We start from the raw sequence: 24,243 nt of genomic DNA, 5'->3' as shown, positions 1-24,243 counted from the left end.
TAATTTTTAAACCTTGAGACAATTGAGACATGGATTGTGTATGTGTGCCATTGAGGGTGAATGGGCAAGAAAAAATATTTAAGTGCCTTTTGAACGGTGTATGGTAGTAGGTGCCAGGCACACCAGTTTGAGTGTGTCAAGAACTGCAACGCTGCTGGGTTTTTCACGATCAACAGTTTCCCGTTTGTATCAAGAATGGTTAACCACCCAAAGGACATCCAGCAAACTTGACACAACTGTGGGAAACATTGGAGTCAACATGGGCCAGCATCCCTGTGGAACGCTTTCGACACCTTGTAGAGTCAATGCCCTGTCGAATTGAGGCTGTTCTGAGGGCAAAAGGGGATGCAATTCAATATTAGCAAGGTGTTCCTAATGTTTTGTACACTCAGTGTATATCTAATTATTATTTTCTGTCTTCTTCGCTCCCAGCTTTCGGAAGCTCCTCCACTACCTCAGTGTTTGGACAACAGCCCAGTGGTGGGAGTGTCTTTGGACAGGTAACATTCACATTTTACTATGTGTACAAAATAGAAAATCATCCTACCATTTGATGTGTAACACTTCAGAGAAGACCCCCAAATGCCCCTCTTCAAATGCGAACACACACCACACCACTCACATACACATTAGATGTATTATTGCATTTGGGTAAGAACTCATCAGAGAGGCCCATGCACTAACTACTGCATAACCAACGCTGGTCATTATGACCTTGTTGTGACTGTGGCTGTGCCCCCAATTCTCCCCAGCAGCAGCCATCCAGTGGTGGGGGTCTGTTTGGGTCTAGCTCTGCCACAGTAGCAGGCTCCCAGCAGGCAGGGGGAGGCTTCTTCAGTGGCCTGGGGGGAAAACCCAGTGAGGACGCCGCCAACAAGAACCCCTTCGGCACTACCACCGCCACCGGGGGCTTCAGACAGCCCAACCAGACAGGTGAGAGGACCCACAGGGGTGGAAAAGTGTTGTAGCAGAAAGGATGACTCATCTTAGAATTAAACTTCCTGTGAAATTTTAGGACAGTTATCATTAGCAAGAGACCCTTTGATTGACAGCCCAATTGCACAGGATGATAAAGTTGACTGATATACTCACTTTTAATGCTGCTTCGTTTAATACCTGCAAGCAATACAATGAGAATCACTAGAGTTTAGATGAGAGCACAAATATTTTGTGCATTAAAACATTATCAAGGTAAATGTTTTCCTGTACTTGTAGGGAAGTAGCCAATATAATCAATTTTGTTTCTAAACACAGCCTCACCTAAATCAATTTTCCTCAGCATTCTGCTGCGAGCCTTAATCTCATAAGCAGAGGAGTGATTTAGCCTGTTGATGCTGGAGGCACTGACAGCGTATGTGTTGTCCTATCTGTGACACAACCCGAGTCATATGTTACTGCTCAACAGACTGACTGACATAGTTTTACATAGCAAATAGGCTTCTATCTGTATGTTTTCTTATTGTTCTAATGCACACAAACTGCATCGAATCATCCATGTTTGTTCTGTAGATGAATGCAAATATGTTCATATTTTCCCGACCTTGAGGTGGTACGTGATTAGTTTGTGTTAAACTGTGTTAATGAAAACATGAGTCATTTTTTCCTCCAAGCTATATTTCACAGTGGTACTATACATGTAGGCTAGATGAATAGAAATATCCACCTTGATATGCATTTGAGCCGCCCCCATACTATTCTACTATGCCCTCTTTTGTTTTAAATTGAAATGGTGCAGAATTCTGATTATGGCTATCTGAATATGTATGACCCATTTCAAAGGGACTATTTTTTAGGATAATATATCCCTTGCATGCCAAAGGCATTGATTCTTATGAGAAATGTCATTCTCTGGCACTCACCTATTGCCTTCTAGGAAATGTTCCCTGAACAAATCCTACCCACATTGTTTTACCCATGTTTTCACCCATGTTTATTTTCTCAGTGCAGTGCATGATGTGCATGTAGACCATTAGCTTTTAGTCAAATTCCTAAATTCCATTAGTTCTTGGACACTCACCTTTGGGAAGAGAAATGCAAATAAGTATTTTCCTTGAGTAGCTCTTAACGGACAGTAGGCATTGTGCCATGCTGCCTAATACATCAAGTGTCCGTCCCAATGTCTTCCACACACACCTAATACCATTCAGCCACTGTGGCAGTCACATATCCATTTCCTCCATCTGCCTGTCTCTGATGAAAAGTGACCCCCTTTATCTGATATTGCTGATCAAGCTCCTTAATGCCCGAAGATGTCTTCTTCTCCTGCACCCAGTTATTGATTGGCATCATTGTCAGTCATGTAACTTGTTCATGTAATCACCCAACTCTGAGAATCTATTTTGATTTGAAAGGCGATTATTTTATTTTCACATTGGTTGCGTTCAAATAACTATCTTGTAAATTGTTGGAGTGTGAAAGTGCTAAATTGCTGAAAGTGGATGACATGTTTGGAAATCTTCCACCTACACAGTGTTCTGTGGCATTTACACCTTAAATCTAGTGAAGTACTTGCCATGAGCAGTATTACCATATGGCCAATGCAAAAACACTCAGCCTTGGAAAAGTATGAAAACGGCCCCTAGAAAATAGACTAATTCCTCGATGAATGCGAAAAGCCATTTCCAGTCTGTCACCAGCAGACTCTCACTAGCGCCGTGCTAAAAGCCCAGAGAGGATTTAATGATAGAAAATGAGGTTTCATACATTTCTCCAGTGGTATAAAAAAGAATGGAAAGATTTAAATGAGTCTTGAACCCCCCCCTACCAAAATAAAATAAATATATATACAGCTCTGGAAAAAATTTAACCACTGCAAAATTATCAGTTTCTCTGGTTTTACTATTTATAGGTATGTGTTTGGGTAAAAATAACATTTTTGTTTTATTCTATAAACTACTGACAACATTTATCCCAAATTCCAAATAAAAATATTGTCATTTAGAGCATTTATTTGCAGAAAATGACAACTGCTCAAAATAACAAAAAATATGCAGTGTTGTCAGACCTCGAATAATGCAAAGAAAATAAGTTAATGTTCATTTTTAAACAACACAATACTAATGTTTTAACTTAGGAAGGGTTCAGAAATCAATATTTGGTGGAATAACCCTGATTTTGTGGTCCTCTGTAGCTCAGCTGGTAGAGCACGGCGCTTGTAACGCCAAGGTAGTGGGTTCGATCCCCGGGACCACCCGTACACAAAAAATATGTATGCACGCATGACTGTAAGTCGCTTTGGATAAAAGCGTCTGCTAAATGGCATATTATATTATATTATATTATTATTATTATTATATATTATATTATTATATTTTCAATCACAGCTTTCATGCGTCTTGGCATGCCCACCACCAGTCTTTCACATTGATGTTGGGTGACTTTATGCCACTCCTGGCGCAAAAATTAAAGCAGCTCTGCTTTGTTTGATGGCTTGTGACCATCCATCTTCCTCTTGATCACATTCCAGAAGTTTTCAATGGGGTTCAGGTCTGGAGATTGGGCTGGCCATGACAGGGTCTTGATCTGGTGGTCCTCCATCCACACCTTGATTGACGTGGCTGTGTGGCATGGCACATTGTCCTGCTGGAAAAACCAATCCTCAGAGTTGGGGAACGATGTCAGAGCAAAAGGAAGCAAGTTTTCTTCCAGGACAACCTTGTACGTGGCTTGATTCATGCATTCTTCACAAAGACAAATCTGCCTGACTCCAGCCTTGCTGAAGCACACCCAGATCATCACCGATCCTCCACCAAATTTCACAGTGGGTGCGAGACACTGTGGCTTGTAGGCCTCTCCAGGTCTCCGTCTAACCATTAGACGACCAGGTGTTAGGCAAAGCTGAAAATTGGACTCATCAGAGAAGATGACCTTACTCCAGTCCTCTACGGTCCAATCCTTATGGTCTTTTGCAAACCTTATCATTGATGAAGGGCTTTTTTCTAGCTTTGCACGACTTCAGCCCTGCCCCTAGGAGCCTGTTTCAAACTGTCCTCGCCGTGCACTTCACCCCAGCTGCCGTTTGCCATTCTTTTTGTAGGTCACTTGATGTCATCCTGCGGTTGTTGAGTGACATTCGAATGAGTTGGCGGTCATCCCGGTCAGTAGAGAGTCTTTTTCGCCCTCTGTCGGTCTGTAGCTTTGTTGTCCCTAATGTCTGCTGCTTGACCTTGTTCTTATGAACAGCCGTCTTTGAAATTTTAAGGATGGAAGCAATCTGACGCTCACTGTATCCCTCTGCCAGTAAAGCCAGAATTGAACCCTTCTTTTCCTCACTCAAAACTTTCCTTTTCAACTCTTTTGGCATGGTCAATAGTTATTTTTTGATTAATATAACTTTGGGGGTACTATTAGCACTGTTTTTGCCATCTAGCTGGTCCTATTGCAAAAGGATAGTGATGACCACAGCAGTGGTTTTGATACTTTTCCTTGTTAAATAAGATTTGGTTCAGGTGATCACCTAATCAGTACATAATTCATTAGAATGGGGTGTGCCTGTGTTGGAATTCAACAGACACTGGAATGGAATGGCTGTCATACATGTAGAGATGCTGATTTAAGAAAAATGTGCAGTGGTCTCTTAATTTTTTACACAGCTGTGTATATATGACCTCTGAACGTATTCACACCCCTTGACTTTTTACACATTTTGTTGAAACCATCTCTCCCAATTGGTGCAATCCCTTTCTCCTACAACTACCAGCAACAGACTGTATCACCGCCAAAGCTATGGACTGTCCATGGATTAAATTGAGATTTTTTGGTCACTGGCCTACACACAATACCCCATAATATCAGTGGAATTATGTTTTTCAACGTTTTTACAAATTAATAAAAAATGAAAAGCTGAAATGTCTAGAGGCAATATGTATTCAACCCCTTTTGATATGGAAAGCTTAAATGAGTTCAGGAGTAAAAAATGCTTAACAAGTCACATAATAAGTTGCATTGACTCTGTGCAATAATAGTGTTTAACATGATTTTTGAATGACTACCTCATCTCTGTATCCTACACATACAATTATCTGTAAGGTCCCTCAGTCGAGCAGTGAATTTCATGCACAGATTCAACCACAAAAACCAGGGAAGTTTTCCAATGCCTCACAAAGAAGGGCACCTATTGGTAGCTTGGTAAAAATAAAGTTATTAATTACACTTTGGATGGTGTATCAATACACCCAGTCACTACAAAGATACAGGCATTCTTTCTAACTCAGATGCTAGAGAGGAAGGAAACCGCTCAGGGATTTCACCATGAGGCCAATGGTGACTTTAAAACAGTTAGAGTTTAATGGCTGTGATAGGAGAGAACTGAGCTTGAAGAATTTTGAAAAGTATAATGGGCAAATGTTTCACAATCCAGGGGTGGAAAGCTCTTAGAGACTTACCCAGAAAGGCTCACAGCTGTAATCGCCGCCAAGGTGCTTCTAGAAAGTATTGACACTACAAAGTATTGACTCAGGGGTGTGAATACTTACAGTACCAGTCAAAAGTTTGGACACACCTACTCATTCCAGGGTTTTTCTTTATTTTTTGTATTTTTTACATTATAGAGTAATAATGAAGACATCAAAACTATGAAATAACACATATGGAATCATGTAGTAACCAAAAAAGTGTTAAACAAATCAAAATATATTTTATATTATTATTATTTTAGTTTTTGGTTTAAAAAAAGATTGTAAAATCACCAGCAATTCAGCTAAAATGTGTTTTAATTTAGGAAATCTGTTCCCAAGTATTCCCACAAATAAAAAGAGTCTCACAAATCGGCCTGCTGCTGAATCTAGTTACCCTACCCCTGATATACAGGGACGTTCAGGTTTGCTACATCTCTTGTCCTCGCTCTCGTCCACTTGGAAGGGACCAAAAGCCAATTCGAGAACTTTTCTTTGTGAAGCTGTCTAGGGTTTCCCATACCATTACTTAGGTGAGAAGCTTAGCTCAGTGGCGCCCTGTCTAGAAATCTTTTGGGATCTTTTTACATCGATTTTAAAAGCATAGTTGAGTCAAAATTCAGTTTTTCCTGTGTTTTATATGAAACTAACTGTTAAAGTGTGAAAACTGTTGATCAGTGTTATTACCTGATAGTTGCTGGTTGAAAATACAATCTACACAGGACCTTCTAATCAGCAGGTTTGCATGGGCGGAAGTTTCGACTTTCCATGGTGACATCACCATGCGGTAAATTGGTTAATAGACCAATAACAAAGAGTTCCAAACCTCTCTGAGTTCCTGCACTTCTTATAGAATATTAGCTCAAAATATTAGCTCAAAATATCACATTTATATAAGTATTCAGACCCTATACTCAGTACCATGTTGAAGCACCTTTGGCAGCGATTACAGCCTCGAGTCTTCTTGGGTATGACACTACAAGCTTGTCAAACCTGTATTTGGGGAGTTTCTCCCATTCTTCTCTGCAGATCCTCTCAAGATCTGTCAGGTTGGATGGGGCGCGTCACTGCACAGCTGTTTTCAGGTCTCTCCAGAGATGTTCGATCAGGTTCAAGTCTGGGCTCTGGCTGGGCCATTCAAGGACATTCAGAGACTTGTCACGAAGCCACCCCAGTCTGAGGGCATGAGCACTCTGAAGCAGGTTTTCATTAAGGATCTCTCTGTACTTTGCTCCGTTCATCTTTCTCTCAACCCTGACTAGTCTTCCAGTCCCTGCCGTTGAAATAAATCCCCACAGCATGGTGCTGCCACCACCATGCTTCACCGTAGGGATGGTGCCAGGTTTCCTCCAGACGTGACGCTTTGCATTCAGGCCAAGGAGTTCCATCCTGGTTTCATCAGACCAGAGAATCTTGTTTCTCATGGTCTGAGAGTCCTTTAGGTGCTTTTTGGCAAACTCCAAGCGGGCTGTCATGTGCCTTTTACTGAGGAGTGGCTTCCGTCTGGCCACTCTACCATATAGGCCTGATTGGTGGAGTGCTGCAGAGATGGTTGTCCTTCTGGTAGGTTCTCCCATCTCCACAGAGGAACTCTGGAGCTCTGTCAAAGTGATCATCGGGCTCTTGGTCACCTCCCTGACCAAGGCCCTTCTCCCCTGATTACCACAGGTGGATGCCAATCAAGTTGTAGAAACATCTCAAGGATGATCAATGGAAACAGGATGCACCTGAGCTCAATTTCGAGTCTCATAGCAAAGGGTCTGAATACTTATATAAATATATATATTTTTTTTTTTTTTTTGCAACATTTTCTAAAAACCAGTTTTCGCTTTGTCATTATGGGGTATTGTGTGTAGATTGATGAGGAAAAAAGTATTTAATCAATTTTAGAAAAAGGCTGTAACGTAACAAAATGTGGAAAAAGTCAAGGGGTCTGAATAATTTCCGAATGCACTGTAAATATGAACAGGTCCGGCACTAAGAATTTGTGCCCGCACCTATTTCAGTCTACATACTATACTGCTATAAATCCACTTTTAACCTCTGTCTGTCCTACAGGAGGGACCACCCTGTTTGGGAACAGCGGGGCCAAAACCTTTGGCTTTGGCTCTCCAGCGACAACATTCGGAGGGGGGGAGCTGACGTCCAGTGGGACCTTCAGCACGGGAGGTGGGAGCGTGGCCGCTCAGGGGTTCGGCTCCTTCTCCACCCCTGCCAAACAGACAGGTAGGCTACACCCTCAACCCAAAAGAAGTGACTAGTCCACCCAGCTTTGTCAACTCCAGACTTTTGTGTCCATGGTTATATGTTCATAAGTGTTGTCCAACAATGTCACAAATAACCCTTCTGTTATTAGACTTTGGGTCTCAATAGCCTGTCTCACAAAATATATACATTTGTGATTTTGAAGAGTATGTCGATTATACAGTGGGGAAAAAAAGTATTTAGTCAGCCACCAATTGTGCAAGTTCTCCCACTTAAAAAGATGAGAGGCCTGTAATTTTCATCATAGGTACACGTCAACTATGACAGACAAAATGAGGGAAAAAAATCCAGAAAATCACATTGTAGGATTTTTTATGAATTTATTTGCATATTATGGTGGAAAATAAGTATTTGGTCAATAACAAAAGTTTCTCAATACTTTGTTATATACCCTTTGTTGGCAATGACACAGGTCAAACGTTTTCTGTAAGTCTTCAAGGTTTTCACACACTGTTGCTGGAATTTTGGCCCATTCCTCCATGCAGATCTCCTCTAGAGCAGTGATGTTTTGGGGCTGTCGCTGGGCAACACGGACTTTCAACTCCCTCCAAAGATTTTCTATGGGGTTGAGATCTGGAGACTGGCTAGGCCACTCCAGGACCTTGAAATGCTTCTTACGAAGCCACTCCTTCGTTGCCCGGGCGGTGTGTTTGGGATCATTGTCATGCTGAAAGACCCAGCCACGTTTCATCTTCAATGCCCTTGCTGATGGAAGGAGGTTTTCACTCAAAATCTCACGATACATGGCCCCATTCATTCTTTCCTTTACACGGATCAGTCGTCCTGGTCCCTTTGCAGAAAAACAGCCCCAAAGCATGATGTTTCCACCCCCATGCTTCACAGTAGGTATGGTGTTCTTTGGATGCAACTCAGCATTCTTTGTCCTCCAAACACAACGAGTTGAGTTTTTACCAAAAAGTTATATTTTGGTTTCATCTGACCATCTCCCAATCCTCTTCTGGATCATCCAAATGCACTCTAGCAAACTTCAGACGGGCCTGGACATGTACTGGCTTAAGCAGGGGGACACGTCTGGCACTGCAGGATTTGAGTCCCTGGCGGCGTAGTGTGTTACTGATGGTATGTTTTGTTACTTTGGTCCCAGCTCTCTGCAGGTCATTCACTAGGTCCCCCCGTGTGGTTCTGGGATTTTTGCTCACCGTTCTTGTGATCATTTTGACCCCACGGGGTGAGATCTTGCGTGGAGCCCCAGATCGAGGGAGATTATCAGTGGTCTTGTATGTCTTCCATTTCCTAATAATTGCTCCCACAGTTGATTTCTTCAAACCAAGCTGCTTACCTATTGCAGATTCAGTCTTCCCAGCCTGGTGCAGGTCTATAATTTTGTTTCTGGTGTCCTTTGACAGCTCATTGGTCTTGGCCATAGTGGAGTTTGGAGTGTGACTGTTTGAGGTTGTGGACAGGTGTCTTTTATACTGATAACAAGTTCAAACAGGTGCCATTAATACAGGTAACGAGTGGAGGACAGAGGAGCCTCTTAAAGAAGAAGTCACAGGTCTGTGAGAGCCAGAAATCTTGCTTGTTTGTAGGTGACCAAATACTTATTTTCCACCATAATTTGCAAATAAATTCATTACAAATCCTACAATGTGATTTTCTGGATTTTTTTTCTCAATTTGTCTGTCATAGTTGACGTGTACCTATGATGAAAATTACAGGCCTCTCTCATCTTTTTAAGTGGGAGAACTTGCACAATTGGTGGCTGACTAAATACTTTTTTTCCCCACTGTAACTTTTTCAAGCAAGCATCTTTTAATTGCGAAATTATTGCCTTGTTTCAAGGTGGTATTACAAGGTAATGTCTGTCAGTGCGGTGGGTGGCTCAGTGTCGTGTGAGGGTCAGAGAGTGGGGCAGGTGGTGATGGATGAACACTCCACACACGCATCACTTCCTCCCCGGCCAGGCAGTGGTGGTGGCTCCTCTCCCTGCAACCTCAGCTGCCCCCAGCTAGCTCCCCAAGGAGAGACTCACTCTGTCCTCCTTCATCATCTGAGCTACAGCGAGAGTCACCTTATCTCTTTCTGCCAGTACAGCACTAGTGGAACACGGTCAGGCTACATTCCACAATGCAGCATCTTTCATAGCTAGTGAACAGTCTGATCTATTTGGCCAGAGCAGTCATAGCATACATTTTGTCAACGCAGTTATAATATTTCCTCAAGCTAGCTAAAATTATAGCATGTCTTAGCAATTATAAAGTCATAGCGTTCCCCAAAAGTTATTACCGCTGCAGTTTTGTCTTGGCATTTTACTCAGCTAGCTATCTAGCACTGCCAAATGACATCACCTCTCCTAGCTTTACCACAGGTAGCATCTACCCCTAAACTCTTGGGCCCATATTCACAAAACGTCTCAGAGTAGGAGTACTGATCTAGGATCAGGTCTCTCCTATAAATCATTAATGATCCTAGATCAGTACTCCTACTCTGAGACGCTTTGTGAATACGGGACCTGGAGGTTTTCGGTGCCGCTCTCGGTTCTATGGCTCTTATCATTGGCCAGGGTCCAAGGAATGTAATCCTATTACATTAGCCCAATCAATTATTCACTGGGCCGTGCTCGTCTTTTAGCCAGGCTGTAATTTCAGTGCTCCCCTCTCTTTAACTCCTCCTCCCTCCCTTCTCAGCCCCAGAGAGAGTGTGGTTGGCAATCAATTCCTATCAAGCCCTCATCGCCCCTATGCTATGTGTGTGTGAGAGCAGTTGTCCCTGAACAGAAATGGAGAGCAGACGATAATACAACAACACAACGTTATTAATCATGTTGGGGCGATTAGTTTTAGGGCAACACCAGGTGTGACATACACATCGGTAAAAGTTTAGGAATAAGGTAAACATTGCCTCTATTTGCATCTATTTTTGAAACCTTTGCTATTATGTATGGTTAGTATTAGGCTGTGGTAAGTGTCCCCTGAGACATTCTGCCCTGCCCGCCCGTCTCAACCAATACAAGAATATTGCTCATACACATGTCAAGCGTATTCATGTAACCATCCCTCTCACATGTATTTTATCAAATGCAAAGTAACCCTTCCTCACACACCCCTCTCCACCCCTCTCTCTGTACCCCTACAGGTGGTTTTGGGAGTGCCCCTGTGTTCGGTAGCCCCCCTGCTTTTGGGGGCTCCCCGGCGTTTGGGGGGGCAGCAGCATTTGGCTCGGCCCCCTCTTTCAGCAGTCCCATGGGCTCCTCAGCCAGCAAGGTGTTTGGAGAGGGCACAGCAGCCGCCAACGTGGGAGGATTCGGGTAAGGGAGACACCCCTGTTAGACATGTGTTGGATATGAAGAGTGAATACTTTTAGAATTGTTCTAAATTGACAGTGTAGAAGAGCTGAATATTCTTGATAATACTGACCATAAAGGCTGCAGAATGACTTACAATGTTTTAATGCATTTATTGCTGTGTATGTGATATTGTCTTGGTTGGTTGTCATGTATATTAAAAAGATTGACTAATAAAAGGAAGGCAATATGGGCGAGGTTTCAGCCACCTGAGGGGCTAGTTATGCAGCACCTCACGTTCCAGCTGACAGCACAATGACACGTCCCAGACACTGTTTTCATATTCACACATGGAACTTGTCACCAAGATTCCCTGATAAATAAGCAATAGCATGCTAACCCCCAACCTAATTTCTCAACTTGGCCGTAATACCCTAAGCCCCGCTCAGCTACACTAGCTAGTTTTCCATCCAATTGGTGACAGATTTTCATGTAAATATTATAACATTTGCATAAAGAATATAAATACGTATTTTCCCACCAGTGGTGTTTCCACCAAACGGACTTGTTGTGGATAAAAATCAGTGCGTGATGATGTAGTGCGCACAATGTACTTTTTCGCTTAAGTTTTCATGTACAGTGCCTTTTCAAAATGTTATTGTTACAAGGTGGGATTAAAATGGATTGAATTGTCTTTTTTTGTCAACAATCTACAGAAAATACTAATGTCAAAGTAGAAGAAGAAAAAAAATGTGTGAAAAATAAAACACTATCTTGATTACATAAGTATTCAACCCCAGAGTCAAAAATACATGTTAGACTCACCTTTGGCAGTGATTACAGCTGTGAGTCTTTCTGGGTATGTCTATAAGAGCTTTGCACAACTGGATTGTACAATATTTACACATTATTCTTTAAAAAATTCTTCAAGCTCTGTCAAGCTGGTTGTTGATCATTGCTAGATAGCCATTTTCAACTCTTGCCATAGATTCTCAAGCCGATTTAAGTCAAAACTGGAACTGGGCCACTCAGTAGCATTCAATGTCGTCTTGGTAAGCAAGTCCAGTCTATATTTGGCCTTGTGTTTTAGGTTATTGTCCTGCTGAAAGATTAATGAATCTCCCAGTGTCTGTTGGAAAGCAGACTGAACCAGGTTTTCCTCTAGGATTTTGCCTGTGCTTACCTCTATTCCGTTTCTTTTGATCCAAAAAAACGTCCTAGTCCTTGCCGATGACAAGCATACCCATAACATGATGCAGCCACCACCATGCTTGAAAATATGGAGAGTGGTACTCCGTGATGTGTTGTGTTGGATTTGCCCAAACATAACGCATTGTATTCAGAACATGAAGTAAAAAAATATATTTAAAATAACAGTGCCTTATTGCAAACAGGATGCATGTTTTGGAATATTTTTTATTCTGTACAGGCTTCCTTCTTTTCACTGTCATTTAGGTTAGTATTGTGGAGTAAGTACAATGTTGTTGATCCATCCTCCGTTTTCTCCTATCACAGCCATTAAACTCTGTAACTGTTTTAAAGTCACCATTGGCCTTATGGTGAAATCCCTGAGCGGTTTCCTTCCTCTCCGGCAGCTGAGTTAAGAAGGACGTCTGTATCTTTGTAGTAACTTGGTGTATATACACCATCCAAAGTGTCATAATAACTTCACCATGCTCAAAGGGACATTCAATGTCTGCTTTTTTATTTGTATCTATCTACCAATAGGTGCCCTTTGCCAGGCATTGGAAAACCTCTCTGGTCTTTGTGGTTGAATCTGTGTTGGAAATTCACTGCTCGACTGAGGGACCTTACAGATAATTGTACGTGTGGTGTACAGAGATGAGGTAGTCATTCAAAAGTCATGTTAATTAAGCAATAAGGCACAGGAGGCAGTGCTGTAGCATGAATACAGCCACAGGTATATGGCGTTGTTTGGCCCGACGCGATAAGTAACCCATTTACTTATTATATTAAAATAACAATGAATTACAGATTTTCATTAAAGATGTTATTTTGATAAGTAAATTCATACAATTTCATTCTTCCACCAGAAGATATACAGTAGTCTGGACAAAACTCTAGTTGTTAGTTATTTTGGTCATGTTGCTATGGACGCGACCCAGTTGTTAATAATTTTTGCGTAGTTGCTATGCAAAAGGATTGGTCGCCCGTTCTAAACAAAATGGTTGCTATGCACGCTGGATAACGTTCTTTTCACTTACTAGCTAGCTAGCCAACTTCAGCTAACTCAGTCACATCAAACATTGAACTTGGAACGACAGTACACTAGCTGCATTTTCATTTGTTTTAGCTTTTTTTTCAATTGGCATTTACTTGATAATGACATTGATGCATGATTTCGACTGGCTCAGAAAATGTTCTCTCGTCTGGGCACCGTTCACTCTACACGGAGTGTACAAAACATTAGGAACACCTTCCTAATATTGAGTTGCTGCACCCCCTTTTGCCCTCAGAACATCCTCAATTCGTCGGGGCATGGACTCTACAAGGTGTCGAAAACGTTCCACAGGGATGCTGGCCCATGTTGACTCCAATGCTTCCCACAGTTGTGTCAAGTTGGCTGGATGTCCTTTGGGTGGTGGACCATTCTTGATACACACGGGAAACTGTTGAGCGTGAAAAACCCAGCAGCGTTGCAGTTCTTGACACTCAAACCGGTACTCCTGGCACCTACTACCATACTCCATTCAAAGGCACTTACATATTTTGTCTTGCCCATTCACCCTCTGAAAGGCACACGTAGCCAATCCATATCTCAATTGTCTCAAGGCTTAAAAATCATTTTTTAACCGGTTTCCTCTCCTCCTTCTACACTGATTTGAAGTGGATTTAACAGGTGACATCAATAAGGGATCATAGTTTTCAACTGTATTCACTTGGTTAGTCTATGTCAGGGGTGTCAAACGTCCGGCCCACGGGCCGGATCAGGCCCGCAAACGGGTTTAATCCGGCCCGCGAGATGATTTTGAAAAAATAATAATAATAAAAATAAAAATAAAAAATGTTGTCAAGTATAAAAATGCGCTGCAATTTTTCAATAAAATAAACTGCTGTTCCAATTGCGTCCACTGGATGGCGCAATAGCAATTGTGTTAAGCAAGCAAACTGTTTATACCGGGGCAGAGCAAGTAGGTCAAGCACGTGCAGCCAATGAGCTACTTTGTTTTGCCCGCGATATTTATTACGGCTTCTACTTTTAACATTATGTGCTTTGGCACCCTCATTGCCCCAATATGTCTCTGTCAAAAAAGAGAAAAGTGGACGCAGAGTGCAGAGTGTTCCAAGAAAAATGGTCATCCTATTTATTCACGGAATTGAATGGGAAAGCTGTATGTTTGGTGTGTTCAGAGCATGTTGCAGTGCTGAAAGAATATAACCTTCGTCACCACTATGTGAGTCTTCATGCCGACAAATATGACAACTTTCAAGGACAGCGGAGATGAGAGAAGGTGAATGAACTGTTGGCGGGTCTGAAGAAACAGCAGTCTGTGTTTACTCACAGCCGAGACATCAGTGACGCTGCAGTGAAGGCTAGCTACCTCATTGCTAATGAAATCGCAGTGGCTTCAAAACCATTTAGTGAGGGTGAATTTGTAAAAACATGCATGATGAAGGCAGCGGAGATTGTGTGCCCTGAAAAGCGGCAGGCTTTTGCAAATATCAGCCTGACAAGAAACACAGTTGCAGACAGGATTTCCGATCTTTCAGTGGATTTGGACAGCCAGTTGAAGCAAAAAGTAAAGTCATTTATTGCGTTTTCGGTTGCAATTGATGAAAGCATGGACATTACAGATGTTGCACAACTGGCCATTTTCATCCGCGGAGTTGATGACACATTGACCGTCACCGAGGAGTTCGTGGAGTTGGTGCCGATGACAGATACAACGACAGCAGCTGATATTTTTACCGCACTCGTCGGCGCGCTGGACAGGGTCGGAGTGGACTGGTCCCGCGCTGTCAGCCTGGCTACAGATGGTGCGCCCTCAATGATCGGGAAAAAAGCAGGCGTTGTGACAAAGTTCAGAGAGAAAGTGCAATCTGCAAATGGAGGACGTGATTTTTTGACTTTTCACTGTATTTTGCACCAGGAGGCTTTGTGTTGCAAGTCATTAAAGATGGATAACGTCATGAAGGTGGTCATCCAAACTGTTAATTTCATCCGATCCAGAAGCCTGAATCACCGTCAGTTTGACAGCCTTCTCAGAGAGAAAGACCACATCTATGGCCTGCCATACCACACTGAGGTAAGATGGTTAAGCCGAGGTGCTGTGCTGAGGCGTTTCTTTGATTTACGAGAAGAAATTGAACAGTTCATGGAAGAAAAGGGCAAACCAGTGTTAGAATTTCATTCCGCAGAATGGATGCAGGACCTTGCATTTATGGTGGATGTTACAGAGCACCTGAATAACTTGAACAAACAGCTGCAAGGGTGCAACAAAGTTGCCACGCAGTATTATGACAGCATACGTTCTTTCAAGTTGAAGCTGTCATTGTGGGAGACGCAACTCGCCGGTGGTGATGCAGCTCACTTCCCCTGTCTGAAAAATGTGTGCGCGACCCAACATGTGGCAGACATGAAGCGGTTCAAAGATAAAATAACGGGACTGTTACGGGAGTTTGAGCAACGCTTTCAGATTTATGTTTATATGTTTTTATGTTGATGTGCTATTGTTTTTAATTGATTTTATTTTATTTGTATATTTAACCTATTCTTGACTCTGTGGTTCTTGCACTTGTTTGGGGAACAGGATTTCATTATTTTTATCTACATTTCTGCCTGAGAAATGACACCCTGATATAGTTCTGTGATCTGTGATATACTTCTGTGAATCACTGAGGCATTGTGTGTTTGTGTGTTCTTTGTCCTCAGAACTTTCAAATAACTTGGTGTTTTATGATTAATAGTGATGTTGTGCTTTTGGACACTGTCCTCAGGCTCCAGCTTTATGTTTATATGTTTTTATGTTGATGTGCTATTGTTTTTAATTGTTTTTATTTTATTTGTATATTTAACCTATTCTTGACTCTGTGGTTCTTGCACTTGTTTGGGGAACAGGATTTCATTATTTTTATCTACATTTCTGCCTGAGAAATGACACCCTGATATAGTTCTGTGATCTGTGAAACAGTTATGTTAATCACTGAGGCATTGTGTGTTTGTGTGTTCTTTGTCCTCAGAACTTTCAAATAACTTGAGGTGTTTTATGATTAATAGTGATGTTGTGCTTGTACTATTTTGGACACACTGTCCTCAGGCTCCAGCTTTATGTTGTATGTTGATCGTATTAAAACAAAGAAAACAATCTGAAGTTGTTGTTTTTAAGTTATATATACCATGATTTTTCCGGTCCGGCCCACTTGGGAATAGATTTTCCTCCATGTGGCCCCTGAGCTAAAATGAGTTTGACACCCCTGGTCTATGTGATTGGAAAGAGCAGGTGTTCCTAAAGTTTTATACACTCAGTTTATGTATGGTACTACAGAGATCGAAATTCAAAAGTGAAACATTGTTTCCAAGTCGGACAGGCAGACAGCAAGGCTTATATTAACCCCCGCTGTACCAAACTAAATGCTAGGCTGGAAGCAAGGGAAAATGATGTGTGAGTTGAGATGAATACAGGAGATGATTCAGACAGCAACATTAACATTATATTCTTATGGAGGCGCAGTGATAATTTTCAGATGGTACTGTTCGCAGGCATAGGTGTGTCTGTGATGCCCAATACAGCACGGCTTGGAATGCTGCTCGTCCAATCAGCATCCAGGATCCAAACAACCCGTTTTATCAACACTATTCGTGCACATAAAGTGAGTCCATGCACCGTATTATGTGACTTGTTAAGCAAAGGCTTACCATAACAAAGGGGTTGAATACTTATTGACTCAAGACATTTCAGCTTTTTATTTGTAATTAATTTGTAAAAATGTCTACAAACATAATCCCACTTTGACATTATGGGGTATTGTTTGTAGGCTATTGACACAAAATCTCAATTTAGCCATTTAAAATTCAGGCTATAACACAATAAAATGTGGAAAAAGTGAAGGGGTGTGAATACTTTTCTGAAGGCACTGTACCGAATAAAAATCTAAAGTTCAATGTGTTTCCATCGCATTTTCAACTTTACCGATGAGTTTTGTCACAACTGTTGCGTTAAATAGCAAATGTGCCTACTCTGGTCTTGGTATGAGATAATTTATGGGCATTCAAGCATCGATCATCGTGTCACCGGAATAAGACCATCTATTTATTGGAAAGGAGCATGAAGCTCATCAACTTGCACATTACCACCCTGTGAAGATCATCATAACTTATTTCATCAGTAGTGTAATAAACTGCATGGTTTCCCGAGTCGTAGTGGGAGGACTACACACCATGTCATCGCGTGACTCCAAGTTTACTTCAATATGAAGGTTATTATAATAATATTTTTGCATTAAGGCATTTCCACTGCTATTTCTCACATGATAAATTTTACCGACTCAAAAAGATCCCACCATGTCGAATGAACAAATTATCTGTCAGCATTTATTAAATTGTACCGAAATGTCCTGTTTCCATCACAGCTGTCGTGATTTTTTTCTATATGGTATGACTTCGAAATAATATGGTTACTGGCACACATGAATGTGTGCTTCGTTTGAGTTTGAGATTTCATTTAGAAACATCCACAGTAGTTGAGTATTGAAGATTGCTTACTGCATTTACGGCAAGCATTGCTGGTATTTAATCACAATACATCAGGGGATGGGATTCAGTCAGCTCTAACAACCCAGACCCCCTGTTGAGTCAACCTCTATTCCGAGTTTAACCTCAACCCTCATTGTAAGATTATGGGAGAAAATGGGATTATTCCTCCATCCCCTACTGCTCAGCTCCCTATCCCCCCTCCGCCACGTGCAGGCTGCTGGGGCGCTGGGCACCTCTGCCAAGACCCAAACCACTGAGCCATGCAGAGTTAGATTATTCCACCCAGATAATCCCACTCTGGGGTCATACTGCCAGCAGATGAAGATGGGCTGGTTCCCTCCTTCTCTCTTCTATCTATCCTCTCCCTCCCCCCTGGGGGTCTTGTACTGGGCGCGAGTTGTCTAGAGGGGATTACCGCCTAAATCCCCACCCCTCAATCCTCTACCACCCCCTACACACACACAAACACACACACTTTACACCCTCTGTCTTAGGTCCTGTTGGTTTCAGGAAGACAAGAGCTAACCTTGCCCTGAAGTCATCTCTCTGTTTTTCTTATTTTTCTCCCGTTCTGTCTTGTCAGGGTTTAATCCCATGGGACTGTAAAATGGCAGCAGGCTTAGTGTTTTCAGTCATTCCCTTCCTCAATTCAGTCACACTTTTTGTTTTTTTCAGTCTTGTTCTTTTCATTATGTCGGGACTCGTGAGGTAATATTTTTACCACTCTTTATCTTGCTTGTCATCACCCTGTCGTCCTGTTCACAAGGATAAATATTGATAAAGTTGTTTACGAATGCCGGTCCAAGTTGAGTTGTTTTCCAAACCTCTGTTGAGATTGATTAAAAGATAGTTAAAAGATAAAGTGCCTCAGGACTCCATACAGCCAGTAAATGTCACCCTACTTATCTTTAGAAGTGGCTCCTCAATTTAGCAGTGGGGCTGTACAGAGTAGGGTTGGGCGGTATCCAGATTTTCGTACCGTTTCTGTACCATACCGGGGTATACGGTATTACCGGAAGTACACACAAGGGGTGCTATTTCCAAAAATATATTTTTTGGGGGGACGCACAAAACAATTTTGGCGACAGGGATCTTGATCCAGGAAGGGATTGAGTGTCCCTGCTGTAACCAAGAAGCTTGATCTTGACATCTAGCCAGTTAGCAAACCAAATGCATAGCTCGAACCCTGAGCTGGATATAATTTATTTGACACATCTTAGATTTGTTATAGTTATACTCAACCCATAGTAATAAGCAGTGGTGTAGCACGAAGCCCCCGCAAGGTATTGAAAATGATACCGTTGTATTTCGAAATACCCCGATATACGGTATAAATAGTATATCTCCCAAGCCTAGTACTGAGAGATGAGTCTGGTCCCGGATTAACCCAAGAGCGGGTAAAGTGGGCGGGTTCACCGGCAAGAGATTGGCTCCTGTATTAGGGTCGGAGGTCAGCCTGTATTTCGGTCCAGGGGTCTGCCTCCCAGATTAGAACCAGCAGAGCAGCTGAGCTGGCTGGATGGCGTGGACTATTCTCTACCCCTCTCTCTCTTCATTACTCTGTCTCACTCTCTTCTTTCATGTCGCTCTATCTATTCGCTCTTGTTTCTGTTTTTATCTTCCCCTCTTTCTTTCTCTCTCCTCTCTGAACACTGCCACACACACACATGCTATATTCTACATCCATTCCCCTTCCTCCTCCCCTCGTCTCTGCTGATGTTTGATGACGCTCGTAAACTAATCCTGGAGGTCCAGCTGTGTGACTGGTGCTGCTGTTGTCTCTCACTCAGGGCACCTGAAGCCTCCATGTCAGAACTAATATGTAATAATGATATAAGATATTTCATTTAGCAGACGCTTTTATCCAAAGCGACTTAGTCATGCGTGCATACATTTTACATATGGGTGGTCCCGGGAATCAAACCCACTATCCTGGCGTTGCAAGCGCCATGCTCTACCAACTGAGCTACAGAAGACAACTAGCTTTCCCTTAGACTGTTCTACTACACATTTAAACTCAATAAAACATTAAAACACACTCCCACACTCAGCTCCCTGACTGTGTCCCAGCCTCCACATACAGATCCCAGATCAGTAGGGGAAGCCCTGTGGGAGCATTAGAGACATATTCCATTGTAATTCAAATAAAGTATTATTGCAATATGCTTTGATGTAATGGGCTCTGATATTTTTCCAGGCAAGGCTGTTTGTCTGCATATTTTAGGAACCTGTCCTCTCTGGGTTAGAATGATAATGTGAGCAGAGTAGAGGGACTGGGGCAGTGTGCTACATTAGCTATACTAGACAGTCTACAACCTGGAGGAGAGGATTGCAGAGCATAGTAATTCTACCTCCCACTGTATGGCATCGGGGGTCAGGACTGATGTAGAAATAGTATATACGGTGCCTTGCAAAAGTATTCATCCCCCTTGCGTTTTTCCTGTTTTGTTGCATTACAACCTGTAATTTAAATGGATTTTATTTGGATTTCATGTAATGGACATACACAAAATAGTCCAAATTGGTGAAGTGAAATGAAAAAAAATTACTTGTTTAAAAAAATTCTTTAAAAAGAACGGAAAAGTTGTGCGTGCATATGTATTCACCCCCTTTGCAATGAAGCCCCTAAAAAGATCTGGTGCAACCAATTACCTTCAGAAGTCATAATTAGTTAAATAAAGTCCACCTGTGTGCAATCTAAGTGTCACATGATCTGAGTATATATACACCTGTTCTGAAAGGCCCCAGACTCTGCAACACCACTAAGCAAGGGGCACCATCAAGCAAGCGGCACCATGAAGACCAAGGAGCTCTCCAAACAGGTCAGGGACAAAGTTGTGGAGAAGTACAGATCAGGGTTGGGTTATAAAAAAAATATCTGAAGCTTTGAACATCCCACGGAGCACCATTAAATCCATTATTAAAATGTTTTAAGAATATGGCACCACAACAAACCTGCCAAGAGAGGGACGCCCACCAAAACTCACGGACCAGGCAAGGAGGGCATTAATCAGAGAGGCAACAAAGACACCAAAGATAACCCTGAAGGAGCTGCAAAGCTCCACAGCGGAGATTGGAGTATCTGTCCATAGGACCACTTTAAGCCATACACTCCACAGAGCTGGGCTTTACGGAAGAGTGGCCAGAAAAAAGCCATTGCTTAAAGAAAAGAATAAGCAAACACGTTTGGTGTTCGCCAAAAGGCATGTGGGAGACTCCCCAAACATATGGAAGAATGTACTCTGGTCAGATGAGACTAAAATTGAGCTTTTGGGCCATCAAGGAAAACGCTATGTCTGGCGCAAACCCAACACCTCTCATCACCCCGAGAACACCATCCCCACAGTGAAGCATGGTGATGGCAGCATCATGCTGTGGGGATGTTTTTCATCGGCAGGACAATGACCCTAAGCATACTGCTAAAGCAACACTCGAGTGGTTTAAGGGGAAACATTTAAATGTCTTGGAATGGCCTAGTCAAAGCCCAGACCTCAATCCAATTGAGAATCTGTGGTATGACTTAAAGATTGCTGTACACCAGCGGAACCCATCCAACTTGCAGTTTTGCCTTGAAGAATGGACAAAGCTTATAGAGACATTCCCCAAGATACTTGCAGCTGTAATTGCTGCAAAAGGTGGCTCTACAAAGTATTGACTTTGGGGGGGTGAATAGTTTTATACGCTCAAGTTTTCCGTTTTTTATGTCTTATTTCTTGTTTATTTCACACAACAACAAAAAAATGTTGCATCTTCAAAGTGGTAGGCATGTTGTGTAAATCAAATTATACAAACCCCCCAAAATCTATTTTTAATTCCAGGTTGTAAGGCAACAAAATAGTAAAAATGCCAAGGGGGGGTGAATACTTTCGCAAGCCACTGTAGGGTGGATGTAAACTGACTGTCACGCCCTGACTCAGGGGACTCTTATTTGTTGAGTCAGGGTGTGATTTTCTATGTGGTGTATATCTATGTTTATATTCTAGTATGTGTATTTCTATGTTGGCCGGTGTGGTTCCCAATCAGAGGCAGCTGTCGCTCGTTGTCTCTGATTGGGGACCATACTTAGGCAGCCTATGGACACTATTGAGTTGTGGGATCTTGTTCCGTGTGAGGTTTGTTGTGTGTTACCTTTGGACGTCACGTTTCGTTGGTTTATTGTTTTGTCGAGTGTTTATTAAGTTTAAATAAACATGTATGCATATCACGCTGCGCCTTGGTCCGACCCGTCATTGAACGAACGTGACACTGACCAGCATATTTCCCAGTTTGTGTTAATAATGTAATAAATCAATTGTACCAATGGTTATTCTAAGCAACACATCTTCCTGAAATTTTTATTAGGGTATTGTTAGAATGGAATATTCAATATTTTAATATATTTTTAATCGTTTGTGTTTCTCTCCCCTCACAGCTTTGCCTCCACTCAACAAAGCACACCGTCATTTGGTGCACTGGCCAACCAGAGTGCCCCGTCGTTTGGTAACCTGGCCCAGCAGCAGCAGGGGTCAGGGTTCGGAGCTCCTCAGCCCAGCGGCTTCTCTGCGTTCGGACAGCAGGGAGGAGGAGGTGAATAGTACTATCTCACCCGTTCAGTTCTTTCAGATCAGTGCAGAGGAAAACACTCTAGAGGATGCACCCCAAGTCTTCATTGACATGTTCCCTTCCCTCCCACTTCTGGTGACTAAACTGTACAAAGCGTATGAAACGACTCAAACACCCGGCATAGTCATATCTGCCCCTGCAGTCTCCTCCCCACTCTCCCAGCCACACAAATAAACAAGAGCTCAAGTCTTCGTTTGAAGTCCTGCCGATGAATCCATTCCCCTGAAGCAGAGCCACAGGTTAGCGACTGGTTAAATAGCAGTCAGTTAGCCTAGTGGCTAAAGCTATCCCCCAGCACTCTGTCTGCTGTGCAGTACAACAGGGCCACAAGATGCAGTGCTAGGCTAACGCTAGGATAGCCGTGGGGATGGTGGAATCCCACCAGTCGCTTCCTATTAACCCAAATTCCTGCTACAGCCGCATGCCGCCACGCAAGCTACTTTCTGTCGGAATAATGTGTGTACATGGCCCAGTTTTCTCAAGATGGGAAGAGGAGGGTGGGAAGACGTCTTTTACCATCTTAGTTTCGCTCTCCTCATTCTCTCTTGTTTTTCTTGTTCTCACTGTATTTCTCTCTCATTACACTACTCCCTCACATGCTTGCCCTCTCTCCCTCTTACTTTATCTGTCTAGCTCTCAATATGTCTCTCTCACACGCGCACACACACACTTTTTTTCTTTTCAAATCGTCCAGCCTCCCTCTTATTCTTCCCTTGGTCTCCCTCCACATCTGCTCTGGAGCCCTGGGTGGTGCTGTTTGCGTATGTTAGGTCTAGAGGAACTAGAACAGCAGTCATATTATTATGGTTTGTGTTGTGACTTATGTGGTTGTCTGGCTCTGTACCGGAGGTAATGCGGTGGAAATAGTTGTAACCCACCTCTTCCCTTGATTCAGTCTACATTTTACAAAGTTGTTTTAAATTGGTTCCACTGATGCATCTTCATCTACATTGTTAAGTGTGTTTTTTGTTGGTTTTCTTGCAGGCTTTGGGTCTGCTGGTGGCTTTGGGTCCAATCAGTAAGTATCACTCATCGTTGTGCTCTTCTGTGTGTGGGTAGGTGTTTCGGTAGTATGCGCTGTTGTGTTCACATAGGAGTGTCTGTGTCTGTCTTTGTGCTTGAGTGTATACATTTGTCTGAGTGTTTGAACCCTCCCTACACACACTTGCGTGTGTGTCGGCAGTAGTGGAGGAAAAGTGTGTGACCACGGCCCACTTCTGAGAATCTGAAGGGCAGCATGAAGTCACAACTAGGTGTCCTTCTACAGTGAGGGAAAAAAGTAATTGATCCCCTGCTGATTTTGTACGTTTGCCCACTGACAAAGAAATGATCAGTCTATAATTTTAATGGTAGGTTTATTTGAACCGTGAGAGACAGAATAAAAACCAAAAAATCCAGAAAAACGCATGTCAAAAATGTTATAAATTGATTTGCATTTTAATGAGGGAAATAAGTATTTGACCCCATTTCAATCAGAAAGATTTCTGTCTCCCAGGTGTCTTTTATACAGGTAACGAGCTGAGATTAGGAGCACACTCTTAAAGGGAGTGCTCCTAATCTCAGTTTGTTACCTATATAAAAGACACCTGTCCACAGAAGCAATCAATCAATCAGATTCCAAACTCTCCACCATGGCCAAGACCAAAGAGCTCTCCAAGGATGTCAGGGACAAGATTGTAGACCTACACAAGGCTGGAATGGGCTACAAGACCATCGCCAAGCAGCTTGGTGAGAAGGTGACCACAGTTGGTGCGATTATTCGCAAATGGAAGAAACACAAAATAACTGTCAATCTCCCTCGGCCTGGGGCTCCATGCAAGATCTCACCTCGTGGAGTTGCAATGATCATGAGAACGGTGAGGAATCAGCCCAGAACTACACGGGGGGATCTTGTCAATGATCTCAAGGCAGCTGGGACCATAGTCACCAAGAAAACAATTGGTAACACACTACGCTGTGAAGGACTGAAATACTGCAGCGCCCGCAAGGTCCCCCTGCTCAAGAAAGCACATATACAGTGGGGG

General features: G+C 42.6%; 1 protein-coding gene across 2 annotated transcripts in view; it reads left to right on the top strand.

The window, feature by feature from the left end:
- LOC311128162 (nuclear pore complex protein Nup214-like) overlaps window positions 1–23,241 on the top strand; it is a gene marked incomplete at its 3' end in the record, with an annotated part of 68,534 nt that extends 45,293 nt beyond the window's left edge. Inside the window, exons 30-35 of one of the 2 annotated variants that reach the window (XM_084160150.1) lie at window positions 433–500; window positions 756–933; window positions 7,452–7,619; window positions 10,755–10,926; window positions 22,029–22,183; window positions 23,204–23,241. In XM_084160150.1, the coding sequence (XP_084016276.1) occupies window positions 433–500; window positions 756–933; window positions 7,452–7,619; window positions 10,755–10,926; window positions 22,029–22,183; window positions 23,204–23,241 (779 nt within the window). Of the gene's footprint in view, window positions 1–432; window positions 501–752; window positions 934–7,451; window positions 7,620–10,754; window positions 10,927–22,028; window positions 22,184–23,203 lie in introns of both variants that reach the window. The other variant, XM_084160149.1, reaches the window with a different exon arrangement.
- Between the last annotated feature and the right edge of the window lie 1,002 nt (window positions 23,242–24,243).

This window comes from Coregonus lavaretus, assembly GCF_964263955.1.
Source record: "Coregonus lavaretus genome assembly, chromosome: 4".
Classification (NCBI taxonomy): Eukaryota; Metazoa; Chordata; class Actinopteri; order Salmoniformes; family Salmonidae; genus Coregonus; species Coregonus lavaretus.
The sequence above is the reverse complement of the archived record's forward strand: the minus strand, read 5'-3'. Positions and strand labels throughout refer to the sequence as shown.